Source organism: Prionailurus bengalensis, chromosome C1, assembly GCF_016509475.1.
Source record: "Prionailurus bengalensis isolate Pbe53 chromosome C1, Fcat_Pben_1.1_paternal_pri, whole genome shotgun sequence".
Lineage (NCBI taxonomy): Eukaryota > Metazoa > Chordata > Mammalia > Carnivora > Felidae > Prionailurus > Prionailurus bengalensis.
In genome coordinates this window covers 8,034,249-8,051,810 of record NC_057345.1, presented here as the reverse complement: position 1 = coordinate 8,051,810, position 17,562 = coordinate 8,034,249, and the positions used below count along the sequence as shown (strand labels likewise).

The following is a 17,562-nucleotide window of genomic DNA, read 5'->3' as shown; positions in this document are numbered from 1 at the left end:
GGGACTGACCAGGCCAGCAAAGAGGAGCCTGGATGCAGGTGTGGCAGGGGACGAGCAGGGCTGGAGAAAGGGCTCCCGGGCTCTTGAATATTCTCTTACCGTCACAGTCTCTCTCTGTGGGAAATGGTTGTGTAAAAGGAACAACCGAGGTAAAAACGAGTTCTCACGGGCAGCTCTGTCACCTCGCGTAGTTGCAGGACGCCTGGATGCTCTGGTGGTCCTTTGAGGGTTCTCACCTTTTAAAAGGCTCGTGCTAGTTATTTATTTAATAAAGGCTTATTCATTTTTGAGAGAGAGAGAGCGCACACGCATGCAGAGGGGGGTTGGGGACGGAGGATCCGAAGCCGGCTCCGAACTGACACCGGCGAGCCCCATGCGGGTCGCGAACTCCTGAACCGTGAGATCATGACTTGAGCTGAAGTTGGACACTCAACCCACTGAGCCACCCAGGCGCCTCAGAAAGGCTCGTGCTTTTTAAATGCAGTAGTTATTCACCACCAGTTAGTCGTGGTACACAAGTGATTGTGCCCGTGGGCTGGCGTCTCCTGTACTAAATTGTGTGTTAGGTTCTCCACGGTGTCTCATTAGAGACTTGGATGAAGGACCCGTGTCTAGGGTGTGACAGGGTGAAGAGAGCCAACAGTGAGAAGCTGTGACTTGCCCCCACCCTCCAGACCCGAGAGGGCAAGGAGCCCGTCAAGGGCATGTGACCTGGAAAAAGGGGCCATTCACCAGAAGCTGTAGCCCAGACGGAGGGAACACGGCTGTTTCTAGAACTGGAGCCTGGCCGCTCGTCAGGGGCAAACCCTTGGGCCTCTCCCTCTTCCCACCCTCTGACCTCCTGCCATGGTCCCCGCCCAACCGGGAGCCTGGGTGATGAGGTCTCTAGGGGTCAGGCTTCACAGGGCCCAAGCACACCAGAGAAGGGCGGAGAGTGGGTTGTGAGGGAACGTCCGGAGTGACCATCTCTGTGCAGAGGCCTTCCTGATCCTCAGAGACAGAGCTTTTTAAAATTTTATTTTTCATTTGAGACCATTTTTCATTTTTCACTGGGAGACCATCAAAACTAGCGCCATTCTTTTCATGAGGTCCAGGGCGTTTTTTCGTGTTTGGGGGAAGTGTGACTGGGTAGGGTCCGCATAGTCTGTAGGAGCTCGTGAGTCCGGGGCCGGTCTGTGCTAACTGCTCCCACCATTCCTCACAGGCAGCAACGGGCATGAGTTTGTTTTCCTCCTGAAGGGCCACGAGGACCTGCGGCAGGACGAGCGAGTGATGCAGCTCTTCGGCCTGGTGAACACCCTCCTGGCCAACGACCCCACGTCTCTTCGCAAGAACCTCAGGTATGCAGGACATGGGGTGGGGGGGCACGGTAGTGACAGGTCTTCTAGGGTCTCCTTACATCCCTTCACGAAATCAGTTATAGAACTATGTACCCGGACAGGAAGTCCTCAACAGCCAAGGTGGCAAACACAGAGAAGAATTCGTATTTTTAACGTGCTTGCACGGGAAATGCCTGTGACAACGCCAAAGGGTCTGGAATAGAACAACCCGTGGCCATTAGACTAGAGATGCTATACATTTGGTGTGTTTGACCTTCCCTGTCCACCCTGCTCTCCCTCCTCTTCCTGTTAAGAACACGGATGTTAAGTGGTGAGGCTGTTTTCGGCTGAGAATCGCTGGGCCGCTCCCCCGAAGCAGGGAGGTTGTCAGGCAGGTTGAGGAGGCTGATGCCGTCCCCATCCACAGCCATATCCTTCTGGGAAGGGCCCTCGTTGCACACCTCACGACAGCCCTGTGCAGGGGACTTCGCTCGGCCCATTTACGTGTGTTGCGAGCGGGTCAACACTCTTTTTACTGTCCGATAACCCTCCGTTCCTGTGGGTGCCAGCATCCAGAGATACGCCGTCATCCCCTTATCAACCAACTCGGGCCTCATCGGCTGGGTCCCCCACTGCGACACGCTGCACGCCCTCATCCGGGACTACAGAGAGAAAAAGAAGATCCTTCTCAACATCGAGCATCGCATCATGTTGCGGGTACGTGATGAGGCTGCCAAGCCCAGCGCTTTCACGTCTGGACATAACTCACAAGTTGAGAAGTTGAGAAGTTTAGGCAAAGCCGCACCAAAAAGTCTATTGAGAATTAGCTACGGAAGAAGTTTTAATGAAGTGAGTCCTACAGCAGATTACCTCTAAGAAACAGAAGGACACTAAAGCCCAGAAATTAGGTTTCGGTCATTCCAGGTGAGACTGGACGGGATCGTTGATTGGGCAGTGTGTATCTTCTGAACACCTAATGTATACAGGGCACTGGCCACGTGGGGACATGTTCAGTGGATGCGTAAGTAGTAAGAAAGAGACTCGTTTGCTACCCGGAACCTTGACGCCCGCACTGCTGTCATTCCCACCAGCAGGCCTGTACTCAGGGTGGGGCCTGATGTTTTATCCTCAGGCCCTGGCAGTTCCCCTGTGGTCATTGGGTTTGAGGGGCCGCACCCTTTTGCCTTCTGCACTGTTCTTTCTTCCTCTTCCTTTGGGCCGCGGTGGTGAAACTAGCACCCAGCTCTGCCCGGGCCCAGAGCCTTGTTTCTTCCTGGGTCCAAGCTGCTAGTCTGGGGCCGCTCTCAGAATGGTTGTGTCCTGATGCAGATGGCTCCGGACTACGACCATCTGACGCTGATGCAGAAGGTGGAGGTGTTCGAGCACGCCGTCAATAACACGGCCGGGGATGACCTGGCCAAGCTGCTATGGCTGAAAAGCCCCAGCTCCGAGGTACGACACGCCACGCCCCCTGGCCCACTCGCTTGTCGGGGATGGCCTTGTTCCTTCACATGTGCTGGCGGACTCGTCTTTGTAACGATTCTAGATTATGTGCGGTCTTTTCTAGCAGCAATTAAATGGGTGAGCCGTGCAGCTTAGCAGATAGAGATTTAGTAACTTAATGTTTCTCCCCTTTCTTGCAATAGTATTTGAGTTCTTTAGGTTAAGGCTGTTACATCTTTTTCACGTACGGTACAAATTTCCTGTCCATTTGGTTTTTTAATTTTGTTAATGGTATGTTTCCTGGTTTGGGATTTTTGTTTCGTTTTTGATATGCAAACTTTTTTGAAAGTTAGAAGTTACCAGGTTTTTTATCCTTTTCTTTGAAGTTTCTACCTTTGGCCTTACATTTAGAAAGGCCATCCCCACCTCAAGGTTATGTGTCTTTTTACATTTATTTTCTTGTACTGATTCTAAGATTTATTTATCCATTTAAATCCTCAACCCAGGGACGCCTGGGTGGCTCAGTTGCTTAAGTGTCTTGTTTCTGGACTTTGGCTCAGCTCGTGATCTCATGGTTCACGAGACCAAGCCCTCACATCAGGCTCTGTGCTGACAGTGCAGTCTGCTTGGGATTCTGTCTCTCCCTCACTCTGTGTCCCACCCCTGCTCGCACACTCTCTCCCTCTCTCTCAAAAATAAATAAATAAACATTTTAAAATATATAAATCCTCAACCCAGTTCCAAATTTAAGAGTAAGATTAAAAATCTTTTTTTTAAGTTTGTTTATTTTGAGACCAAGAGAGTGAGCACATGCAGGTGGGGAGGGGCAGAGAGAGAGAGAGAGTCCCAAGAAGGTTCCACACTAAAAGCATGGAGCCCGAAGCAGGGCTCAACCCCATGAACCTCAAGTTCATGACCTGAGGTGAAGTCAGACACTTAACCAACTGAGCTGAGCCACCCAGGCACCCCTTAAATTTTGTTTCTTTAAGATGATTAGCCAACACTGTAGTATTCAGCAAATAATCCATCCTTTCCCTACTTTTAAGAGAATTTTTATTATACAAAAATTTGTTTCTGTGCCATTGTATTTCTCTCTAGGGCTTCTGTTTTATTTCATTGATCTTTATTTCCAAAGCCTATTCTCAAGTACCATACTGTATTTCAAGTACCATACTATTAATACAACTATTAGTATAAAGTCTCTTCTTATTGGCTATTTTAATTTTTTTCTTCTTCCAGATAAATTTTGGGATCATTTTGTCACACTCCCCCCAGAAAAGTACCGCTGAATTTTTAGTGGAATTACATTAAATTATCAAATAATTTGGGAGGTTATTATATTTTTTCTGTCTTACATGGATATTTTCATCTACTCAGGTCTTTATATTCCAAAGCAAAGGTTAATTTTTTCTATTCATCTAGGTTCTGAACATCTCTAAGTTTATTCCAAGCATACTTTATTGTTATAATAATAAATGAGATTTTTTATTCTATTTTATGTTATTAATGAGTTACCAATGAAATATTAAAAAGCAACTGATTGAGGTATAATTATGTTGAAGCTAGTTAGCTCCCAGAGCCTTGGTTCAAGTGTGCTCCTGTGTTCCAGGTGTGGTTTGACCGAAGAACCAACTACACCCGCTCTTTAGCGGTCATGTCCATGGTCGGGTATATTTTGGGCCTAGGAGATAGGTGAGCAAACTTAATTTGGTTTTTTTAGTCTTTTTTCTACATTGTACCTTTCTTAAACAGTTTCCTTTTGTTTTCTAGTAAGGTTTATGACCATCTAGTAAATATTTGTATTTTGTACCCCAGGCCCTCGTTTGCAGCATCAGCCTTAGGTCCCAATTTATTATCCACACAACAGCCACACAACAACCTAAAGAGAAGAGAAAGCTTAGTCCTAGGGTACTGCTTTCTCCATAGGTTGGTTTGATATATTTAAAGCCACGTACAAGGGCACCTGGCTGGCTCAGTCAGTAGGGTGCGTGCCTCTTGATCTCAGGGTTGCAAATTCAAGCCCCACAGTGGGTGCAGACCTTACTTACAAGACAAAGAACAATCTTGATTGGTTGTATTGATTCAGTAAACGTTTGTCGGTCACCTCTGTGCTGAGATAAATAATTCTATTTCTGTAAATGAAACCAACCAAAGTAGATCCTCCTGGTAGTTCTACATAAGAAATTGTATCCAAATATACTGACTGAAAAAATAGTTAAGGAATATTCAGAAATTGACTCACCAGAAGTCTTTGAAAAACTAGTTCTCTGGTATCTACTCTCTCTTGGGCTCATGTCTTGTGCAATTATTTGAGAGTAAAATAATTTTTTCCCACAAAAATAATAAGTTCTTGTTTTTGAAAAGAACCGGAAGAATTCAGAGGTGAGACCCTGTGATAGATGCTGAGGGGTATTGATAGAGGCTTGTCATTCTGAGATGCCAGCACCGCCAGAAATGATTTATCTTGTGACCAAAGACCTTGGGAAAGCAACTTGGGATTCACATAGATAAACCTTCGTTTCAGACCTGGAGCGGGGATCAGCAGACTTTCCCTGTAAAGGGCCAGATTAGAAATAATTTAGTCTTTGCTGGCCATATGACGTCTCACAGCTACTCATGTCTGCTATTATAGCACAAAAGCAGCCTGAGACAAAACGTGACCAGCCAGCACGGCTGTGTCCAGTAGAACTTTGTTTACAGAAGCAGGCGGGGGCTGGCTTTGGCCTGTGGACGGGGCCTGGAATATCACATCCTTGTTGATTTATTCATCAGTGCTGCTCTAGTGACCTCTCCCCGGTCTCTCTCCTGTTTCCCAGACACCCATCCAACTTAATGCTGGACCGGCTGAGCGGGAAGATCCTGCACATTGACTTTGGGGACTGCTTTGAGGTGACCATGCGTTCTCAAACACCACATAAAGCTTTCCTTTCCAGATGACCACTTTCCACCCTCTGACCATTCCAGCAAATTTAAGCCCAAAATGCCTATCCTGACTCCTGCCTCTCCTACCAAAGCAACAGAAAGTCAATCTAAGAAATAAAATCAGTGCTCGTTGATACTTGCTGTAATTGGTCTCTGACTTCTCTGGAGGCAAGCAAGGCTATTCACACACCCTCTCAAGTGGAGGAATCCTCCTTCCCGACACAGCCTGCCGGTCAAAGGCCTGGCATGATGCACGCTTGTCCTTTTTCTTTTTTCCCCTCTATCCCTTTGTCTCTCTCTCTCTCTCTCTCTCTCTCTCTCTCTCTCTCTCTGGTTGTCTTTTAAATCCCTGTGACAAGTCCCCTCGCTAAACTCAAGCTACTTCATCTCTGCGCCCTAATTCAAATCAGTACAAAGAAAAGCCGTCTGCCTTCGCCTGGCTTCTTCTAAAGAAAACAATTTAACCATCAGACTTGGTTTTTCTCTCTTTTCCCCACAGGTTGCTATGACCAGGGAGAAATTCCCAGAGAAGATTCCATTTAGACTAACCAGAATGCTGACCAATGCTATGGAGGTGAGTGGGCATTGGGAACGAGCTACTTTGGAATGGGGGCTGGTGTAGTCAGGACCCGCTCTGAAGCAGACTTGCTTGTTAGATCGCATCAGCTCCCTGAAGTACCTGGGTGGCTTCTGTGGTGGTTTCCTGGTATTTTCCATTGTGTTAGAAACGATCCATCTTTGAGATGCTTCACGTCAGACCTTGTCTCCTACGAGCCACAGGCCTGACCCCACCCCTTGCTCCAAACACCTTCCCATCCTGCTACATCATTAATGGCCTGTGTCTGCTTCCTAAGTGTGGGGAGCAGACCCTCTTGACTTGCTTCTGCTTGTGGGGCCTTCAGGGGTGGGGCTGGTACCAGCGACTTCTGTGGCGAATGGCTCTGGTCCTGCAGGTTACTGGTCTGGATGGCAACTATAGAATCACGTGCCACACAGTGATGGAAGTGCTTCGGGAACACAAGGATAGTGTCATGGCCGTGCTGGAAGCCTTTGTCTATGACCCCTTGCTGAACTGGAGGCTGATGGACAGTGAGTATGAGCAAATGTCTGGGAGCTGGAACCCACACCCTCCAGACAGGGAACATCTGATGTGTTCCATTTCACTCATCTTTCCCCTGCCAGCCTGGAGCCTGAGGTGTATTACTGGGCTATCCCATTGTATTTTTTTTTTTTAATGTTTATTTATTTTTGAGACAGAGAGAGAGAGCGTGAATGGGAGAGGGTCAGAGAGAGGGAGACAGAATCTGAAGCAGGCTCCAGGCTCTGAGCTGTCAGCACAGAGCCCGATGTGGGGCTCGAGCTCACCGACTGTGAGATCATGACCTGAGCCGAAGTCAGATGCTCAACCAACTGAGCCACCCAGGCGCCCCTATTGCATTGTATTTTTATGGAGCTGTTCTGGTGGCTGGAAATGAATTTCAAGGGGTTTTTTTTGTTTGTTTTTCTAAGTAGAACAGAAAACACCAATCATCAATTTAAATATTAATTAAGGGGCGCCTGGGTGGCTCATTTTGTTAAGCGTCCGACTCTTGATTTCAGCTCAGGTCATACTCGTGATTCTTGAGATCGAGCCCCGAGTCAGGCTCTGTGTTCTCAGTGCGGAGCCTGCTTGGGATTCTCACTCTCTTTCTCTGCTCCCCATCCCCTCCCTGCCACCCCCCGCCACCCCGCTTGCTTGCTCTCTCTCTCTCTCTCTCTCTCAAAAATAAATAAACGTAAAAAACAAAATCCATTTAGGGGTGCCTGGGTTGCTCAGTCAGTCAAGCATCCGACTTCGGCTCAGGTCATGATCTCGCAGTTGATGAGTTCGAGCCCCACATCGGGCTGTGTGCTGACAGCTCAGAGCCTGGAGCCCGCTTCAGATTCTGGGTCTCCCTCTCTCTCTGCCCCTCCCCCTGCTCACACTGTCTCTCTCTCTCTCTCAAAAATAAACATTAAAAAATATATAAAAATAAGACATCCATTATGAATGAATGAATGAATGAATGAATGAGTAAATAAATAAATAAATAAATAAATTCAGGATAAATTAAGTACCCTAGTGATTTCTGTTTGTTTGCATTTCATATAGAGTAGCAAGCAGGCATCTTGACAGGAGACACAGGCAGTTGTGACCTAGGGCAGCAACCTCTCCGTCTCCCCCTTGTTCCTCCTCCTTAGAAGGGGGTGACTAACACGGGTGTCTCTACCACTGCCAACAAACCCTGTTTTCACGCTCTGTTATATGGTCCCCAGCATCTACATTCAGCTCCGTGACATAGCGCGTCCCACAGGACTGGACACCCATGCTCACATTCACCTGCCGACTCCTGAGGGATCTATCCTGAGTTCTCCCCAACGCTCTAGCTTTTCGAAAAATTCTATTTTTATGGTTGTAAGAAAACATCGTCTCAACCAAATTTCTTTCAAGTGACAGTTGGAAGCACTTTTTATCCTCTCTTTATTTCTTTCCCCAGCAAATACCAAAGGCAACAAGCGGTCCCGAACAAGGACAGATTCCTACTCTGCTGGCCAGTCAGTAGGTGGGTGCATCCCATGGGAGATTGCAGATTCTGTCCCTTTTGTGCAGAGTTTGTCTCAAACAGGGTGAGCTTTGTTCTTGCCATTAGGAGGCATGATGGAAAGCGGTAATGGATGCTGAATATGAAGGAAGGAAGCATGTGTTTCCAGAGGCTCTTACCAGTGATACGGTCGTGCAGAAGTTGTGTCACTGCTAAAATATCGTCTAATGGGCATTTATGTAACTTTAGAAAGTTAGTCTAGAAATATTTACTGAGCACACTTTTTTTTATTTAATGCCTCTCAGGATGGGGTGGGTACCTGAGGCTCAGAAATTTTGATCAAACTTTCCAGTCTTAATCTATCTGTAAACACAATTGAAAATATGTCTGAATATTAGCCCGCATATGCCCTTGAATGCTGTCTGGATTGGGATAATTATTAGCCATGTCCACGGGCCTAGAGAATTGTTAGTAGCTTAGAAATAGCAGCGGACGCGTATTCACACTGTCGTCTGAGGAAAACCACAGAAAGCGTACTCACGGGAAGTGTATTCGTACTGCTGGCTGAGGACCCAGGAAGCTACTGGAAGTGTACTCACACTGCTGTCTGAGGGGCGGGGAAGCCACAGGAAACACTGCTGTCAAGAGTGGGTCCACAGAACAGGGTCCCTGGAAGATAATGCCCTTCAAGAGCCAGAACGGGGTTTGTGTGAACCTCTCAAAAGTCTTAAGAGTAAAGCGGTTTAACTTTGTTTCACCTTCCCCGTCCTTCCTCCCCTGTTTCCCCCATAATATCTAACAACATCCTACATAGTTCGCACCTTGGAAATACTGTTGGGGTGTTAAAAAAAGGTAAATATTCTCTACAAATACCTATGGAACATTTGCAACTTGTTACTTAGCTAAGCCAAATAATGTTTAAGGGTGCAAAAAGAATGGGACATACAGAGATTACCTTAGAGAAGCATAGAATCACATCACAGAATCAATCAACATGTATAGTCCACGAACTGATCAGAGAACCGTCATCCCCCCGCCCCGTGTGGTCCCGCAGCTCACGGTTTGCGGTTTGGTTCAGAGGAGAGGCTGTGGGGCTGAGAGCAAGGACCTACCACTCTGAACTGCAGTCGAGAAGGGAGGTCCCGGGTCAGTGCGATTTAGGCTGGCCATTTCAGACGAGGGGGAGGGAAGAGGGTGTTCTGGGCAGGACATTGAGGTCCTGGGCTATGGTGCAGTCTGTGAACTGGTGCGGACTCTACCGTGGACACTGCGACAGGATTTGTGAATGATGCTGGGATTACCTGCGGTGTCTGGGATACTTTGTGCGGGTGACTGGTCTTGTCCAAAGCACGTGAGACTTTCGTGCTCAGGGTCCGCCTCATTCGTACATTATCGCGTGACTCCTCTGTGCTGCCTACGGGGAATTAGGACAGCTGGTTCCGGTGGCACCAGAGAGTGGTGGACCTGGCTGGTGTCATGGGGCTTAAAAGTGAAGTTTCATAGAAGTATTACGACTACTCGCTTCATTTTGAAGGCCTGTGTTGTGCAAGGGCGATGTGCAAATAACCTCATACTCCTGCTTCCAGACTCTTTCCTCCTGAAGGCCACAATTGGTGGAGAGTGACCCTAAAGCCTGAGGACTTTTTCTGCCCAGAAATGGCATATAGATTCCTCCAAAGAATAACACTCGGGTCATGAGCGTGACCCAGGGAAGGCTCGTGTTTTTTATATCATCAGATTTTGTCGAGCCAAACAAGTCTCACCAACAGGGCTTTCATTCCCGCTCCTGTTCTCTACGTCAGAACATTTTATAAAGGCCGTTTGCTTGAAAATTCGTGTTTGGAGACGTAAGATCTTTCAAATCCATAGTGACCCTTCCTCCTCTCCTTTCCCCTCAGAGGTAGCAGGGCGAGCTTGAAAGGGGAGGTGGTGTGTGGAGAAGTAGAGCTAACACTTGAAACAGTGGTTTCTCGGTGGTGGAATGTTCTGCCAGTCGATTCTTTCTCCTCCTAGAAATTTTGGACGGTGTGGAGCTTGGGGAACCCGCGCATAAGAAAACAGGGACCACGGTGCCAGAGTCCATTCATTCCTTCAGTAAGTGCAACGTCCGAGGAACTGCACCGAGGACCAGCTCGTGAAGAGCACAGCGGCTGTGTTGTGCCATGAGAGGGGCCAACAGGGCGAGGCAACAAAACTGCCTTCGAGCAGACAGCGCTCTGTGAATTCCTCTTTATATTCCGAGCACAAAGATAGACACAGAGGGAGAATTACCCAACACTTACAAAAGTGAATATTTGAGAAAAACAGGGGCGTCTGTTGAGACTGTTGAGATGATCCAGTCCTACTGTTATTTCTACTTTTGTGTATTCCAGTTGGAGACGGTTTGGTGAAACCAGAGGCCCTAAATAAGAAAGCTATTCAGATTATCAACCGGGTTCGAGACAAGCTCACTGGTGAGTGTGTGCGTGCGTTTGCTTAAAAGGAACATAGAATCTTGAGAGATTTCTCTGTCCTCGAGTGGGTGGTCAGCCTCTTCCCGGTGGTGTTGGTGCCTAAACTTGGACTCTGCAGCTCACTGGAGGGTCTCCGAGGCTGTATCTGTTAAGGACCCTCTCTAATTCTCTAAAGACCAATAAACCCACTGTAAGCAGACGTTAATCTCATTTTAACAGACAGAGGTGGGTACAGTCCTTTTGGGTCCAAAGTCCGCCAAATTCAGGAAAAAAATTTTTTTCTCATCCTGGCTTGATACTGGAGCAAATCTGACCACTCGGATTCACTGCCTTCCTGCACTTTGGTGGCTGTTAACAGAGTGGAGAGCATGGAGGGAGAGAAATGCATACTTTTGAAAACGAGACGTGTCATACAGACCAGGGGGTATGATGGGGGGGGGGGGGGGCAGTGGTCACGGGGGACCGAAGACCCCAGCTCTGCCGCATCCTGTGTGACTCCTGGGCCTCCCTGTCTGCTCATCTGGAAGATGACGACAGCGCCTCTCTCAGAAGGCGGCGGGGCTCAAGTGAGACATGGGATGCCAAGCCTTAGCATGAGGGGCTGGCACAGAAGTGTTGTGGTCAAGTTGTATTTATTTATTGAGCGTCTACAAGCGCTAGATGCTGAAGAAACTGTGCTGGTAAAAGCAGCTGGATTTCCTGCCCTTGTGGGGTCAACGTCTAAAGGAGACACTGTGTCAGGTGCAAGAAAGGGCTTGGGCTGTGATGCCGGTAACGGGGAAATCTAAGTGCTGGTGTTCAGGAAAGCTTCCCTAGGCAAACAGCCCTTGAGCTAACACCCGAAAAAGGACGTAATTAGAAGCACATTGTTCTAGGTAAGGGAAACGGCACATGCAAGGGCCCCGTGGTGGGAAGGAAGCTGGCAAGAAAAATGGTCTGAAAGCCGACAAGTGTGACTGCCACAGAGAGCGGCACGGGAGGAGCACAGCGCAAAATGTTTCACTCTGAGGGGGCTGGGGTGGGGTCACGCGGGGCCTTGCGTTTTCGTTCTCCATTCTCAGGGCAGTGGGAAGGCCCTGAGGTCTTGAAGTGGGGTGGAGAGGCGGGAATGGCCCGCTGGGTTTACCCTGGGGAATCCTGCCTGTCCTGCCATGTGGAGGCTGCATGGAGGAAGGAAGCAGGTGCCGAAGTGGCGGCTGGACAGTTGACTAGACTGAGGTAGCCTCCAGAACTTCAGGAGGCAAAATCCAAGAGACTGATGATGATGGGGCGTGAGGATGGGAGGCACCCAGGAAGCCCCGAGTCACTGGCAGCCTTCTGAGAGTGTGACAAGGCTGGCAGCCAGACCATAGGGGTTGAAGAGGATGTGAACTTGGGGAGAGAAGCCAGACAGGGGAGACAAGTGTCAAAAGTGTGAGAAGCTGGCTGTGCAGGGACCGGAGAGTCCCTGGCTGCAGAGGGAGTAGTTGGGCGGGAGCCCTTTGTTCTTTAATGGGCAAGAGGACCTAGTTTACAAAATTTAAAGACAGGGAAGGAGGGCAAGTGACCGTGCGAAGCCCCCCTAGGCACCGGGAGGCCTTGGGATCCGAGTGCAGAGGAACTTCGCCTTGAGCGGGAGGAGAGGTGCCTCCAGACGGTAGCAGCAATGAGGAGAGAGCTCGTGTCCAGCAAATCCAGCGCCTCGAGCGCTGCCTGACACATCAGGGGTCCGAAACTATGAGCTCAGTGAATGAATTAACTTGTAAAGGAGGAGCCGAGGGCACGTGCTGGCGGTGAGAAGCCAGCGGTGAAAGGCCAGCTCGACCATCTTGAGCCCTCGGGGAGGTGGACAGGCACGTTCACCAGAGGCTTCATCGGCCGGCCACGAGTGCCTGTTCTGGTTTATGACGGAGGCAAGCCAGCCCGTGGGAGCAAAGGCTCAACAACGGAGGTTATAGGATTGAAAGGGGGGAAGGGTTTCCCGTCCACTTGCCTGAAGATGGCAACAGATAAAGGAATCTCCGCAGACCCATCAGCCAGACCTGCATCACCCCTGGGCTCAGCCAACTGCAGACCTTTACACTTACCCTCTTCACACCCAGTCTCTGTCTGGAGGAGGAGACTGGTGTGTATTCATGTCTCACGGAGGTGAATTTAAAATCCAGCCACCGCGTAGCCTTCATACTCACAGGCAAGGAGAACCTGATACGGCTGCACAGACAGGTCAGCCGGCCCCGGGGCAAGGACGGAGCTGAAAACCAAGTGCACAAGAGCTGTTTTTGTTTCTCTTGTCCTAGGTCGGGACTTTTCTCATGACGAAACCCTGGATGTCCCCACTCAAGTTGAGCTGCTGATCAAGCAAGCAACATCCCATGAAAACCTGTGCCAGTGCTACATCGGCTGGTGAGTGGGCGTGCCGGAGCGCCTGTGCTAAAACCAGCCAGTGGGGCCCCGTCCTGTGCCCCAGTCCCAGAGCTGCAGAAAGCCTGGGGTGGGGGGGTTATCCATAAAGGGTAATCGTAGTGTCAGATCTCTTTAAAAGTTGGTATTCACCGTGTGCACTCACAGTTCTAGAAAGGGAGCCACTTGAGAAACACGGGTGCCTACTTGGGAGGCAAACACCGAAATAAAATTACATTAAAAAGTGGTTTAGTGGGGCGCCTGGGTGGCGCAGTCGGTTGAGTGTCCGACTTCAGCCAGGTCACGATCTCGCGGTCCGGGAGTTCGAGCCCCGCGTCGGGCTCTGGGCTGACGGCTCGGAGCCTGGAGCCTGTTTCCGATTCTGTGTCTCCCTCTCTCTCTGCCCCTCCCCCGTTCATGCTCTGTCTCTCTCTGTCCCAAAAATAAATAAACGTTGAAAAAAAAAAATTTTTTTTTAAAAAAAGTGGTTTAGAAAAGTAGGTGAGTCCCCCTTTCCTTAGGGGTGGGGAGAGGGGTTCTTTTTGGATTTTTTGCTGTCAATTCAAAGATGGAGGGAAGGGCCACAGAAAAGAAGCCAGAGCAGTGACAGAGCAGGAGACGCAAAGACTAATTAATGCTCCGGGACTGTAACCTCAAGGACCACGCTGGGGTCTGCTTTGATGAATTGCCGGAGGCACGTTTGAAGATAGAAACTTGAGAGGGAGGGGGATGGCGAAGTGTCCTTCTGGGACCGCAGCAGGCATCAGCCCTTGACTGGAAATGATGAGTGTGTCCGACACAATTAGTTGTGGGAGATCTCAAGGAATGTCCCCAGGGGTTGTCAGACCTTGGTCTCTCCACTTTCAGTGTATCTGTGTAAAGCCCTGAAAAAGCCCAAACTATTAAAATATTCCTTTTCTCTCTGTCTTCCTAGGTGTCCTTTTTGGTAACCCGAGGCCCAGAAGGGCCCACAGCGTTTCTCTTGAGGCTTTTGTACTTTGGATATGCTTCCACTAAACCGCAACCATGGCCAGGAAGTTCGACTTTGTTAAATATCTTGAAATGTAAATGAAAAGAACTACTGTATATTAAACGTTGGTTTGAACCAACTTTCTAGCTGCTGTTGAAGAATATATTGTCAGAAACACAAGGCTTGATTTGGTTCCCAGGACAGTAAACACAGAAATACTACATAAATCAAGCCATTGATTTGGGGGAACAGAAGATCCATAACTTAGAAATACGGGTTTTGACTTAACTCACAAGAGAACTCATCATAAGCATTGCTGATGGAAGAATGGCCTCCTTGTCCTTCCCGATAAGGACACGGCAAACTCTGCACAGTCAGGAAGCCTCAGGCCATGGAGGACACGTGTTAGAAATCGGGAGGAGCTGACTTGGTCACTTCCACCCATCCCGTTACCTCACTGGTCCGTGGACGGCAACAACATTTGTAAGATGGGCCAAAATGGGTGGCAAACGCCTGTCTTCTGCCTCATTCGTGATGCCGTGACTTAACTCACTTCAATCCAAGGCCCCAGTGCTAGAAGGGGTTTCTTCCAGTCGCTGGGTGGCCTTAGTTGAGCAAATGCACAGAGATCGTGGTGCGGTAGGGTGGCCCACAGTGGCCTTCCCCAGCACGGTTTTGGGATGTTGTCAGTGAAGTCCGAACGCTCTGTGTTTAGAGCAAGGGCTTGGAAATAGAAATGCCGTCGTGGAGGTGCTCAACACAGAGAGGGAAGGTCTGGTACCCGCTGGGAATTCTGAGCAAAGGAAATATTAAAGTAAATGCACAAAGTATCAAGTGTAGCCATTCTAGACACCATGTTGTATCTGAATAATTTTTGTGCCAATAAACGACATCAGAATTTTAAAAACATGTAGGAGTGTCTTTTCATAATTACAAGTTCATAAAGGAAGCGGGTAGTCCTCCAATAGTCAGCATTATGCACGTGGCACTAAGGGCTATGCAGGATGTGGGATCTTTGTGACATGGTCCCCTTCCTTGGGATGTTCACAGGCCAGACAAGGCGGGTCAGCATCGTGTAGGAGTGGACTGGTAACTCCCGCCAAGCTAAGTGGGGAGAAGAATCCCATCCAGGGTGTGAGCCTCTGCTGGGGGCACTAATTCCACCAGGTGAGCCAGGAAAGCCTCATGGAGAGGGGACATCTGCCATGGGTTTTAAAGGATAAGTGGGAGCTTATCAGATGAAGCAAGTGAAGACATTCTGCGGAAAAGCAGTCTGAAAGTACAGTATCCTGCAGGAATGGCAAGTGTGAACTTGAACTGTATTGAATTGCAAGTCTTAGACCATTTTTGGTATGTAAAACGGCAGTTTCACCCAGTCGGACCTCACAGTTCAGCACATCTGGCTGAGTGGTCACTGGAGAACAAAAGGAATAATAGCAACTAAAAAGAGGCTAAAAAGTAGAGTGTGGGGCAGACCGTGGCCTGCCTCACAATTCAACAGCAAGGAGTTTGAACCTGACACTGGAAACAACAGGGAACCATGGGAAGTTCAAAACAGAAGTAGAATCTGAGTAGTGTTTAAAACAGATCAGGGCGCATGGCTGGCTAAGTCGGTAGAGCATCCGCCTCTTGATCTCAGGGTCACGAGCTCCAGCCCCACATTGGGCGTGAAGCCTACTTAAAAAATAAAAAAATAGGGGCGCCTGGGTGGCGCAGTCGGTTGAGCGCCCGACTTCAGCCAGGTCACGATCTCGCGGTCCGTGAGTTCGAGCCCCGCGTCGGGCTCTGGGCTGATGGCTCAGAGCCTGGAGCCTGTTTCCGATTCTGTGTCTCCCTCTCTCTCTGCCCCTCCCCCATTCATGCTCTGCCTCTCTCTGTCCCAAAAATAAATAAACGTTGAAAAAAAAAAATCTTTAAAAAAAAAAATAATAAAAAATAAAAAATAAAACATAACCAGTGTCAAACAGGTAAAGAGAAAACTAGAAGCCACACGACCTATTAAAGAGGCATACAATAATGGGAAGGAGAGAACTCTACATGGAGCTGCCAAGCACTATATAGAGAGTCCTCTAGAGAGAGCATGCCTAAGGAGTTCTTCCGAAGAACAGCATTTTCAGTTCAAGTAAATTTCCTATTTCTAAATTCCCATGGGCCGCAGCTACCCAGTTTGAAATACTGAGTCATAAACGCTGTTCAGAGAACCTGTATTAGGGAAAGCATGAGAATTGCAAGGCCAGGAGCCATTTCTTATAAGACTTTGTATCCCCCAAACCTGCCAGAGACCTGGACCACAGTGGTGCTCCGTACTCATTTGTTGGAGGACTCCTGTATTAAAGCAAAGATGAGTTTAAATATTGATACTATTTTAACCCCCTCAGTTAGAAAGCCTCATACCTGTCTTAGATTTTTCTATAGTCACTCTACACCACGCATCAACTATTCTGCTCCAGAAAATACGGGCACCATAACTTTCTTGGTTCTACGTGAAATCACTATCAGGGACTACAGTGACGTCACCATTTCTGTGAAAGATAAAGGGTACGGGAATGAATGGACTCGGGAAAATGGTGGCTATCAATGGAAAAGAGTCACCGGGATTAAGATCTTTAGTGAATCTAACGGGTTTCAGGTTGTATCTGGACAAAAACTTCCAACTCTGTTGAGATGAATTGACCCAAGGAAGGTGAGCTGATGGAAACCTTTAAGGACAGTCGTAATTAACCTATCCATCCCTGATGGCTTCACGTAACCCTGTGTGAAGGGAGGCATGTAGCAAAGGACTTTCAGGATCCTTGCAAGCCCTGGTACCTTTCTGTAGGTTAGGTCTTAAAACTCTGGGAGGCATGTAAAGTAGTTTGAAAGAACTAAGGCTGTGGTGTCAAATTGCCTAGTTTCAAATCTCAACTCCACCTCAAACTACCTTTGTGCAGTTATTCAATCTATGCTTGCTTCCTCCTCTGACGGTATGGAGAATAGTATGATCTAGGCCATAAGGTTGTTTTGAGGACGAGATAATACATGTAAAGCACACAAAACAGCCTGAAATGTGGTATTAGGTTGAGCCACACGGAATAAGTGCTCGAAAATATTTGTTGTTAAAATGACCCAGGCTAGGTCTTTGCTCTGCCAGGGTACCCTGCCAGTGGGGAGGGGGGAGAGTGAAAACAAGTGTTCTCTTACTAGGATATTCCTGTTAATAGGGCAGTCTGAATAATGGGATCTGTTAATGTTTACTGAACATTGACTAAGCCAAATGAATTGTTAAAGGTGTGCCACCCCTGAACTTAGGAGAAAGGCTACACCCCACTAACCTTCCGAACCATCTCCTGGGCTGCCCAAACTGCCTCCCTCCGAACAAAAGCCCTTCTTCCCAGGTTCACTTAACAAATGTGTGAGTTCCCCATATGTGCCTCAGCAAGAGTGCTTCCAGCGGTGCAGATGGGGGGGAATGACTGATTGGAGGAGGTCAAGAGAGTTGGAGGGCCCGCCCGTGTGGCAGGAAAACGCCTTCTCCA

General features: G+C 48.4%; 1 protein-coding gene across 3 annotated transcripts in view; it reads left to right on the top strand.

The window, feature by feature from the left end:
- The window catches only part of MTOR (mechanistic target of rapamycin kinase), a 135,218-nt gene extending 120,262 nt beyond the window's left edge, over positions 1-14,956 (top strand). For 2 of the 3 annotated variants that reach the window (XM_043573739.1, XM_043573742.1), the window contains 12 exons: positions 1,205-1,340; positions 1,889-2,036; positions 2,649-2,771; positions 4,372-4,454; positions 5,579-5,651; positions 6,184-6,258; positions 6,638-6,773; positions 8,201-8,266; positions 10,259-10,339; positions 10,618-10,698; positions 12,975-13,080; positions 14,012-14,956. In XM_043573739.1, coding sequence (XP_043429674.1) covers positions 1,205-1,340; positions 1,889-2,036; positions 2,649-2,771; positions 4,372-4,454; positions 5,579-5,651; positions 6,184-6,258; positions 6,638-6,773; positions 8,201-8,266; positions 10,259-10,339; positions 10,618-10,698; positions 12,975-13,080; positions 14,012-14,027 — 1,124 coding nt within the window. In that variant the 3' untranslated portion in view covers positions 14,028-14,956. Of the gene's footprint in view, positions 1-1,204; positions 1,341-1,888; positions 2,037-2,648; positions 2,772-4,371; positions 4,455-5,578; positions 5,652-6,183; positions 6,259-6,637; positions 6,774-8,200; positions 8,267-8,575; positions 9,089-10,258; positions 10,340-10,617; positions 10,699-12,974; positions 13,081-14,011 lie in introns of those variants that run through there. The other variant, XM_043573740.1, reaches the window with a different exon arrangement.
- Positions 14,957-17,562: the final 2,606 nt, after the last annotated feature.